General features: G+C 29.5%; 1 protein-coding gene across 2 annotated transcripts in view; it reads right to left on the reverse strand.

Annotated features, from left to right (window-relative positions):
* LOC100203272 (nuclear pore complex protein DDB_G0274915) overlaps positions 1 to 11,660 on the reverse strand; it is a 38,967-nt gene extending 27,307 nt beyond the window's left edge. The window contains exon 1 of one of the 2 annotated variants that reach the window (XM_065800003.1): positions 11,109 to 11,660. In XM_065800003.1, the coding sequence (XP_065656075.1) occupies positions 11,109 to 11,409 (301 nt within the window). In that variant the 5' untranslated portion in view covers positions 11,410 to 11,660. The remainder of the gene's footprint in view (positions 1 to 11,108) is intronic. The other variant, XM_065800004.1, reaches the window with a different exon arrangement.
* Positions 11,661 to 12,244: the final 584 nt, after the last annotated feature.

Genomic DNA, 12,244 nt, shown 5'->3' on the forward strand with positions numbered 1-12,244 from the left:
TCCCGCATGGGCTTTTTAGAGCCACCACGCCCCTGCCCATGCCAAGTCGTTGCCACATTCTTTTTACTTTTATTTCCCCTTTCGGATATTTTATTGGACTTGGATCAATTGATTGACAGGCTATGCATTTCTCAACCACTTGTTTTACTTCTTCATTGCTTACTGATGGGTTGATTTTTTATGTACGAAGTACAATGTTTTCTTCACGCCATAATGAATCTAGAAATAAAGAAATCGAGCACGATCTATGAACGTGCTCGATTTCTTTGGAAGATAGCAATGTTTTAATAATGCCACTTGCTGCCATTTCAGAGGGTTTATCAACCATTTTTAACCAACTATTAGGCACTCTAGTAAGAGCATTAGTCAAGTTAAACTCCAAAGCAACAAGATTAATATCTACTTTGAGTTGGTATTCTTCCACTATATTTGCAATATTCTGGAGTCTTCTTCTTATCAGCATTTTGTTTGAAGCTTTTGTCTTCAATCTAGATTTTCCAGTAAGTGCGTCGATAACACAATGGAATACCGCTTTCAAATCAGTGCAGATATGCAAAATTTCGATTTTCCAGTTAAGGCCCATATTTAGTCCTTTAATCACTGCATTGAGTTCGGACATGTTTATATGTGTTGTGTCATCTTTTCTAAACCAACAAGCGCTTTCGATTACATTATCATCAACCTCAACAACCCCGCCTAGTGCTATTGAACTAGCATTTACCCAAATTGTTGCCATGTTACTATAAACACTCCGAACTCCCTTAGCAGGATCGTCATTCCGTATTCTTTTAACAATACCATTTAGCATTTTTTTTTTTTGTCCCACATTTTTGTCAGGGCATTTACTGTTTTTTTAACATACGACGAGGCTACACGCAACCAACCACAAACTGGAAGATTCCCTGTCATTTTTCCACACAAAGAAAAGATGTTACGTCTTGTTAGTGAATTTGGAATTTCACCAAAATCATTTTCTCTTCTCCAACACAACTTTTTATTTTCCATTCAGACCTGTAAACCAAGAACTCTTGCTCCCTCGGATATGCGAACCACAGGCTTACAAAGTAGCCCATACAATTCCAAATGATCAAGTACACGACAAACAGGTATTATGCTTTCATTAACAAAAATATCATCAATGTATGATGGCATTCCTTTCCAGATTGTCTTGACTTGCGATAGCACTTTGTCCAACACCACCTTCATTATGACTGACGCAACATTTAGTCCAAATCCCAAACAAGTTGAACAAAATCTTTGTCCACAGAATACAACAGTTTGGTAAGTCCAGATATTTAGATATTGTTACTCAGAATCAAATATTTTTGGCAATTTTTTTTGTTGGCAGCCATCTTGTTTTTATTATAGTTTTTGTTATATGAGTTACTGTTCGACTACACATGTGATCAGGCTGAAACATAGCACCAGTATAGTTTTGAAGATGAAGAATTAAAAAGCAATATTTTTTTCTATAAAAACAATTATCAATATGGGGATTGTACTTTATCTATAGTCTATTTTGGAAATTCTAATAAAGCCATAACGGGGCCCTGGCAGCATTAATTTTTTTTTTTTTTTTTGCTTCTATTAAAATAGAAATATTAAAGAGTGTTTTGGTGCTAAATTGAGATTTTATTTATAATTACCATTATAAATAAAATCCATTATTGATAGTTAAGTTGAAAAATTCATTATACATGTATAATATTTAATAGTCTAAAAAATTAAATAAATGCAAGTTTTAAATAAAAAAAACAGTCTATAAGAAGCCAGAGGTCACTTACATCTGATTAATTCCTAAATTTCTTATAATGTGATATATGCATTCTGTTGTTAAAGATACTGATTTCTTTACTCAATTTTAATAATTAGGATGCGAAGCTTAGGAACCAGGGATGCAGAGTCTCAAAAAGGACTCCGGATTTGAAAGTCACAAAAAGATTACTTTATTCTAGTTTTTGGTATTCAGGAGCTCTGAAAATATAAATAAGTTTATGTACTACTAATAGGAAAAAAATTATGACTTTTAGGTTATTGGAACAATCGTTTTTTAAGCCCGGAGTCCTTAGGTATAATGGCGGCAAGGACTCCGGGACACCAGGACTCCGGGTTTAAAAACAATAAGTTTTAAGTCATTAAATCTCATGAATTTTTTTTATTATAGCAGATAATAAGTCAACAAACATGTTTAGAGCTTCTGGACACTACAGACTTGGAAAAAGTAGAGATATAAAGCCGGAGTCCTTTTGGGACTCCGCATCCCTGTTAGGAACCCAACAACAGTCATCTCTACTTGGCTAGTGTAATAAAGTGTTAAGTAAATGAGGATGCATATATTGGCTAAATAAAAAAAAACACTATCTGCTCCTAATTCCTAACTGAATGCAACTGTCTTAATTCCTTGATCACACAGTTATGCAAACAATTCAGAAATTTAATTCAGAACATTTTTTTTGTTTTTAATTGGCAATCTATCACCCAAGTAGATTTGCTATATCTACAAATTGCTTACTTAATAAGCATAAGGCTTTTGCTGTATTACAATACTCATAGCTTTTAGCAGCACACATTTTTTATAATTTCATCTACACTATTAGATAAAATAAAACATCCTTTTAACAATAGTTTAGCAGTTTTAACACTGCTCCTAACATAATAAGCAAAACAGGAGGCATTACATCTTTTTAAACTGTCGAAAAAAATCACAGGAGCAATTATTGAATAATGAAACTTACCTAGAGTTCTTAAGTTTTCACCATGTCTAGCTTCACACAAGTTTGCATTGTAAGCTTCTTTCAGAGACTGTAACATTCTGCTAAGGATATTACAATTAGCAGGTATGTAAAGTATAGAGGCATAGCTTCTCAGAGATTTCAAATCAATTAGGCCTGTAGAAATAGAAAAGCTTGCAGCTGAACCCTGGTGTCCCAGACCATCATCAATGAAATGAAAATCTTCACCCAAGATCAGGATAATTTTATTGCCTTTTAACTTAAAACTTGATGACTTAATTATATCTACGTCATTGGCATAATGCCTATGAATAAAGGCAATATTCTAACAACAATCTGAACTCTGATACATACAAAATAAATCAATATTATACCAGAGATACTTAAGTTAACATTAAGTAAAATTAGAGGTAAAAATAATTGATTTCGTTAATGTGAATGAAAACTGAAAATATTTGAAACTATATTATTTGAAGAACAAAAACTGAAATGGAATTGAATATTAATATCAGAAACGAAAATAGAAGTAAAATTGTTTATTATTACTGAATGAAAATTATGGAATTCAAAAGTAAAATTTAACAAAAAAAATTTTTTTGACAATTTATTTGCACTTCCATTGCTGTTGCACATGTTTGGCTACCAATCTGGTCATGTGCTCTTTGGCTTGTTAACCATGCTTTCAATTTCTTTTATAACAAAATATTAAATGTATTGTTGATGAAAGAGTCAAACTCTTATGTCAATGATACATTTAATCTTTTGTTACAAAAAAATTTTTAAAGATACTAAAGAGTTGAAAATCAATAAATTAAAAAATAAGCTTATCAAGTTTGTTGACTGGTAGGAAATGTTAAAGTTATGTATGGAATTTTTTTATTTACGATGAAAAAACTGACACATCCACATGCTTAGTTCAGGACAAGAATAATGAGGGCACGTGTGACACAACTCTTGCCAGAAAAAATTCCAGTAACTTGGTAACGCATATTCAGAGAATACATAAAGAGACACAAAAATTTACATTGAAGAAAAGAAAAAACAAGATGCAAATAAACAATTTTTAAACCGTAAAATTGATGTTAATGATTCTGCCACTTTCTCGAAATAGTGAAAAAACAAAGATCCAGACAATAGGAGAGTACTTTGAACGCTGAATAACCAAGTGGCCAATGGAATCAAGTGAACATGGACTGCCTCAGAATAGTGTGATTGAAATGACTGTCAATACCACTGGCATTGTTAGATCAGCAGTCATTTCGAAAGATGATAAAAACGTTTGACACAAAATTTAAATTGCCAGGTAATTAACAACTGAATTTGTAAATTATTTTAGGGTTAGCCTAATTTACATTTTATATAGTGCAGTGGATTGCCTAAAATAAATGTACTATTATCATTGCGTCAAAAGGACAAAATAACCCTAGAAACAAAAAATAAAATATATAACGCAAAACAACTTACAATTAAATGTAGCCAATATTAGTAACCAAAATTATATAACCATTATTACCAATAACCAATATTAATAACCAAAAATAACCATGAAGTTATTATTTCACCATTATTTTAGATTATTTTAGGTTAACCATGATTTACATAAAATTACCGGAACTTATGGACAAATACCAAAATTTCAGCAAACTTACATTAACAGTAATTTAACAAAAATTTCATATTTATTTTAACTTAATTTCACATATGTACCCATAACTATAGTAATTACAACACTAAATGCTATAATTTTAACTTCAATTTTTATATAGCAGGGTTAACAAGCAGATAAACAAATGTTTTCATCTTTAATCTGCACGACTGAAAAACTTGTTGATTTGTGCATGCAAAGTAACAATTTGTCTCGATGGTTGGACAAAGAAGGGTCTTACAGCATCGTTCCTTGGAATATCTGCATGTTTCTATGACACCACCATTGATCAAACACAACATGTTTTCCTAAATTTGATGGCACTCCAACATCTACACATGGATGAGATGCTTGCAGAATGTTTAAAAAAATGTCTCGACCATTGGGGTATTTAGAGAAGATCAAGTTATGATGATTGTTTCAGACAATCGGTCTAATATGGTTAAAGCCATCGGACTATTACAGGAAGAGCATGCAGCCATAAAATCTTACGAGTCTGAATCTGAAGAGTCTGAACCTGAAAAGGAAGACACCCATTCTCATTTTGGCTTAACTGATTTATCCCTGCCAGAAAATATTCCATATCGTTGAATGCCCTGTATGGCTAACACACTTCAGCTGCTTATAAAACCAATTTACAAACATTGTAGTGCAACTATCTCAGTTAAAAATCAAGCGTGGCAATTGAGAAACTCATTAAAAAGTGTGGGAAATCTGTGATCACTGACTGCACCACAAAATGGAACAATACATATCAGATGATCAACTGACTGTAGATAAACTCAACAATAAATGAAGTTCTAACAGAAATAGGTATACATTATTATTTATGTTATTAGTGCATACAAACTATTTTTGGGATTTTAAAATTCACAAAATTGCTGTTTAATTGCTTTTTTAAATTGCTTATTTAAACTAAGAAAATGTAATTATCACTAAATTGAAAAAAATTCTTTAGTCATTATCATTGAAATATCATTGTAAAGGCTATATTCCTGCCTTTTAAATCATATCACAAAAGTATGGTAAAAGGGACATGGGAAAAACGATTTCAATTATCAGTTATGGCAGTTAGTACAATAGCGATTTTTTTTGATTATGCGAAAAAAGCAATAAAAAATCGCATTGAATTGCACACAATTTTTAGATAAAAATCGACACGCAATATATCCCCTGGCGATTTGCTATATAAAAATTGCTTGGCAATTTATCGCATCAGCGATTTTTTAAAAAAAATTTCCACTATATTTGCAGTTTTTTGCGATTTGTCAGATTTATGGCAAATAGTTTTTATAATAGCAATTAGTCTGCTGTATTGTAGATAATTGATAATTAATGGGAAGAGTTATTCCTATTTGCTATAATTAAACTGAATTTGGTAAAACCAATACGCAATTGTTAAATTTGTATTAGTTTTAAAGGATATAAAAGGATACACTAAGAAACTTAGTCAAAATATATTTGTTAAGTTTATCTCTAACTAATTATAAAAATTCAAAATGGTGAACCTAATCTTTCAACACTTCATAAAAAATCTTCAATCAATTGAATATCGACAAATAGCGACAAATAGCGATTTTTCGATAAAATTGCGATGTGTTGCAAGAATAACGATAAAAACGCCATTTAATCGTAATTGCTGCAATTTTTGTGCTCATAAATCGAAAAAAGTCGCATTTTGATTAGTTAGCAGCTAATCGTAATAAAAAAAAATCGCTTCACAATTATCTAGTTAAATACCGCAATCGTGAATAATCCCCCGCAATTCCTTTTCTAAAAATCGTTATCGAAATTTATCGCATAATCACATTGCGGTAACGCCGGTGCTTGCTTCAAACCAATACCAAATCCCTTTCACAGGTTCTATTATCTATAATCAACTTCAAATGCCACCTGCAAGAACATCCTACAAACAAGACTTTGACAGCGAATCTTCTTGGAGATTTACGTCAAAGGTTTAAATCAGTTCTGCAGCCTGACTCTGCTATGTTTAATCCACTTCCTTCTGCTGCATGCTTGTTAGATTTAACTGTTGCTGTCTTAAATTGTTACGCTAGAAATTGGCACTTTACTCTATGTAGCAAAGATTTAAATAAAAAGTGTTTGTGGAGATGAGCCCGAATTACAAGCAGCTGCCAAGTCAAATGGGTCTGAAAGTGAATCTGCTGCTATGAAGCACTTTCTTGTTAAATAAAATCTTTTTAAATAAAGGAATTATTAAGACAATATCACTAATTTAGGTCAATTGTCAAAATATTTGGCAGACATAAAGTGTAATGACGCCCTGCCAGGTAACGGCTTGCTCTTTTGGAAACAAAACAAAGGAAAGTATAGCAAGATTACGATGTTGGCTGAAAAATTGTTGCCTGACCCAGCATTGGGTTGTGGAAAGGATTTTTTCATTTTGTGGAACTTTAACTGTTGGGCATTGTAATCAAATGAAAACATCATTAAAGATGAGAGTTTTTATAAAACTAAACAAGAATATGTGATTGAAATTTAAGCATATATTTTCTTACAGTTTCAAAAAAAAGTCTAATCTCAATTCAATTGAATTATTAAATGGCCGTTGTACAATTATTGCTTATTTATATTGTATTATATTAAGAAATTTAACATTGTTGCTTTAATATTGTTGCTTTAATATTGCTTTAATATTGTTGTCTTGAAACTTTGATAAACCTATATAACTTTTATAACTTAACAAGTATCATTTATTAAGTTAATATCCTGTTTAAAATTTTCAAAAAAACTTGATAGAAGTGAAATATTAACTGAATTAGGAACTGAAATAAGAAGTAGAATTGTTGAAATTATAAGAATTGAACTAAAATTAATTTTAAAGGAACTGATTTAAAACTGAAATAGGAATAATTTTATGAGTAAAATTAGGATTAGAAACTAAATCAATGCCATAAGAACTGAATAGAAACTGAAATAGAAATTATATTTCGAACTTAAATATCTTTGCACTATACACGAATTCAGGTAATTTAGAACTGATAAATTCAAAATGAAACTTCATTCAACTCACTTTGGCAGCTTTTGACAATTTAGAAATATACAATAATTTACTAAAACAATAATGAAAAATTAAAAAAAAGATAGTTGTAAGTTTTTAATGGTAAATGTTTGTCTAACTCGATCTTGAAACTGTTTACATTTCTTGAATTGACAACTTCCAATGGCAATGTGTTCTGTAAATTTGTTGTTCTACTTTAAAAGAATACATGTCTTGGTATAAAGTTGTTGTTTTTTTTTTTAACTTTATTCTCTGCTGTATTTTTTATTGTGACCTCTGTATAATTTTGAGAATGATGGTTTGTTTAAAAGTTCTACTGTTTTAAAAATCTGTTTTAAAACCTTAAATATTTGAATAAGATCCAGGTTTGAACCAAGCTTTGGACATATTTTTGCATCATGGTAAGGAAGGAGCGGTGAACTTCCTGGTTAAATGCATTTCTGTGGTGCTCTGTGACAAGACCGCTAGATCTTCTTGGGGCACCTAAATAAAAAAACAAAAAAATAAGATCTACTCTCTGCCTACTTTTTGACAATGTTGTTAAACCAAGTATCTATAAACGAATTGGCCCCAGAATGGATTCCTGTGGAACTCCACCTAATACTTTTCTCCATATTGACACTGCTTCACCCCGAACAACTCTTTGGGTTCAATTATTCAGAAATGCCTCAATCCAATTTTTAATATAAGTCACTCGTGTGACATGGTATCAAATACTTTTGCAAAACCTAACATTATAACATCTACAAGTATGTTTTTTTTTAGTTTTTTTTGTTATTCACCTCCTCAAGGCCGAGAAGGCCACTACAGATGAGGAGGCTACTTAATAGTGGTTATAACCCTCTCTCAACTCTATAACTCCGAAACACGAACCTTGAGGAACAAGGCCGCTGCGCGGAGAAACAAGTTGAGTGCGGTACTACTAGGGACATGGTGGGGATCGAACTCGGAACCTCTCGCTTATGAAGCGAGCGCTTTACCACTACACCACTACCGCTGTTTTTTGTTGATTTGTGTGTGCTACAATCATTGGTCTCTAAATGATTTGTGGTACATGATTTCTGTTTTATGAAACCATGTTGTTATTTTGTGATTATATTATGGTTGTCAAAAAGTTTTCACATTTTATTTCTTATAATAATAAAATACTTTACATCCTATTGATGTGATTTATACAGGTCATTAATTCGATGTGTTTAGCTTACATCCTTTTTCGGAAAATGGTGTCACATTTGTTGCGTACCACTGTAGAGGCAGGTTACTTGTGTTGTAAGATGATTTGTAGATTAACATAAGTGGCAATGCCACTGATTATACACAATGCTTTAATAAAATAGGATGTAAATTATCCACACCAGATACTTTGTCTGTATTAGTTTTTCAAGATGATTCAAAATATCTATGTAGTCAATGAAATTGTTATTTAGATTAAGTGTGTGACTTAATAGTTTATCTACTATTTCTGGTATAATGCTGCTTTTGTTAACAAAACCACTGCGAAACTGGTTGTTTAGAATATTTGCAATCTTGCTCTGGTTATTTGTTACAGCACCATTAGTATTCAAAATAGCCTTTATTGATTGCTTAGTATTCCTCTGACTGTTTACATATTTATAAATAAGTTTTGGATTTGATTTTATTATCAGGTTTCTTTCATCATCTTCTAAGCTAATATGGCTTCTTTTGATACTAATTTTGTTATTGTTTTGTATGCATTTTTCCATTTGTTTGGTAGATTTATGTATCTTAGATCTTTTTTTTAATTCGTACTAGTGCTCTAAGGTTATTACTAAACCATAGATTTCTCTTGTGTTTATATTTTGCATTAAAATTGAAATAAAAATAATAAAGTAATTTTTTTTCACTTTTTATTCTTAAATATCATATCATTTAAATACAGGACACATTTTCATCAAATCCCAATTATTTAGAGACCCCCTTAAATTCTTAAAATCTGGAAATATTTTTGGTCATCAAATTCTCAGTTTGTTAAAAACAGTGAACGCTATTTTAATTTATCATATTACAAAAATTAATGAAAAAAAAAAATCAATAAATTTTAGACTGCAAAAAAAAATAATAGTCAAAACTTAAATATTTCAATTTATTCTTTAAACACCAGTTAATACAAGTATTACAAATAAAAAGTTACAAAAAAAATTTAAGGTCCAATTTTAAAATCTGCCAAAAAAAATTATACTTTGGTTATTTATACATTGTACATAACATTAAAATCTGATTTTTAATAGTGGGAAACTTTGAATAATTATTAATTGTGTTTTAAATTAAAAACTTAAATTAAAATGTTTAAGACATTAGTTAATGGATAATAAAAAGATATATTTTCATATAAGTTAATAGTCTTTTTTTTTTAAACAACTATAAGTGGTTTAAATTAGTTTTTATATATTTTAAACTCCTCTGTTTTTAATTCTATATAAATATCTGCATTTGAGAGTTATCAGCATTCTATTAATGGTAATACTTAATTTACAACAAAATATAAAAAAGTTTAAATCATAGTTTTTAATAATAATAGTAATGATATGGTTTTATAATAAAGTTTTATATAATTATTTTAAGATCAATATATTTTATATTAAATAACAGCTATTGAGTTTTGTGAAAAAAAAAGAGTTTACAGTTCTTAAAAAACTAAAAATTTCAAGACCAGAAGTATTTCCAGATACCACAATTCAGGACTTAATTTGAGCTTTGTACAATCATTTACATTGTGATTGATGACATTTAGATTTTGGAACTTCACAATTAAATTTTTACTAGGGTCAGCTATGAACAACTATGTATAAAAGTATCTATGAAAATAACAAGCATAAAGTAAACAAACAAACAAAATTAATGAGACACATACCCGAAAGCTCAATTTGGTATAAATATTGCTATAAATTAGATAAAATTTTAAGAGAGTAAACAAAAATAAGTTAGTATATAATAGATATAACAACACATGTTATTGTTATTATGTAAACAAATAAAAATTAGGGATTGAAAAGTAATATTACAATGAACATAAGGATGTCAAGTTTATTACTTGACTAAATCAACTTTTAGTCTATAGTTCTACTTTTAGTAGGATTTCTATAGTTAATTAAATTAACAATTCAATTTTTGTGGACTAACTTTGAATTTTAACTAGTCAACATTTCATTTTCATTAGTTCATTTATTTAAAAAGTCAAAAAACGCACTAGTAAAAATTAGGTTAATATTTTTTTTATTTTATGACTGATCTTGAACTTGTTGGACAGCTGTGCAAATATATAACAAGTCTTCGAACATTTGGCAGAAAATTCTATTCTTTTGCTACATTTAATTCAATTATACCTCCACCAACCTATAGTTAATGTGGATTTTATGGTACTTTTATTACTTAAATATAAACAAATAAAAGATCATTTTTAAAATTATTATGCTAAATTCCTAAACATATGTAGTTGATAAATAAATATTTAATAAATAGCTTATTTTTAGGCTGTTTGGAATTATGCACCAGTGATGTTATTTGACTGCATTACTCTGTTTTACTATCAACAATAATGGAGCAGATTTTAATTATTATTCATGATTATAAAACTAAAATTGAAAACAAGATAATAGATATTCTTGCCTCATTATAGCAAGAACTTTAAAAATAAATAAGATCTCATCACTTATATTTACTTAACATAACGAGATAAATAGATACTAACCTGACCCATTAACCAGTTTATCTCTTTGAACCAAATTTGTGTTCGAGCTCATTTTCATATGCAACTCTGATTGAACACAGGACACAGAACTTTTTGATTGAAGATCTGAATATCTTAAATTTTCAAGGGTTAAATTTTCAATTTTTTTGTTAATGCAATATTCTGTGTCGGTTTTGGAATTATAATTAAACAAAATAATTGTAATAACTATTACAATAGCCCACAACCAATCAAGAACTATTGTCAATAAAGTAATCACAAATATGTTAATTAAAAACGCATTTATATTCAAAATTTTCATTATAACAAATTTTTTTATGCATTATTCTAAACAAAAATTGTATCATAAACGTCCATTTAATTGAATTGGTCGAAAGTAAAAATTATAATTGCCCGGCTGCATCAGTATTTCCTAAATAAACAGCAACATTTTCCGTTTACAAGAACCCCGCGCTCCTAAATATCATAAAACCGTTGATTTTTTTATATAAAAACAATTGATGGTTTTATAAATACGTAAATGTCGTTATCATAAGTAGAATGGAAAAGAATGTTGGCAAAAAAGTTATTAACGTTATTAATCGATTCCCGCACAAATTAGGAGGGATCAAAACTAAATCTGACGCAACATGTTTATCAAAAACATTTTTTTTTTTTTTTAACTGCATTTTATTAATTTGATAATGAGGTTTTTAACCTGATTATCAAATTAATAAAATGTAGTTAAAAAAATGAGAACTTTTTTAACCCCACTTCTTACTATGACCTTCAGTACTGGAACTCCGAGTTATTTAATGATTTGTGAAACTGTTCTTTAGATAAATGATTTTTCAATTTCAATCCATCAATCAAAAAAGATTTCAATTTACCGAAAATTGATTGGCTTTGAACTTAACTTCAGTTAACTTTCTTAAAATGCACCAATATGTTTCGGAACCTTCCCGTAAAAAAAATATTCTCGATATCTTCTAATATAATTTCCTTATTTGGTAATACTACGGTTGAGTGTTAATTTAGTACAGGAATTAATTGTTTTGTTCTAGTCAGAGCAGTATATCATTACAAAAAAAGTCACTTATATCCAAAGTATATTTATAAAATGTTAGCTCGAAAAGCATTTTTGCGGAAAAGATGGA

The sequence above is a fragment of the Hydra vulgaris genome, chromosome 06 (genome assembly GCF_038396675.1).
Source record: "Hydra vulgaris chromosome 06, alternate assembly HydraT2T_AEP".
Taxonomy (NCBI): domain Eukaryota; kingdom Metazoa; phylum Cnidaria; class Hydrozoa; order Anthoathecata; family Hydridae; genus Hydra; species Hydra vulgaris.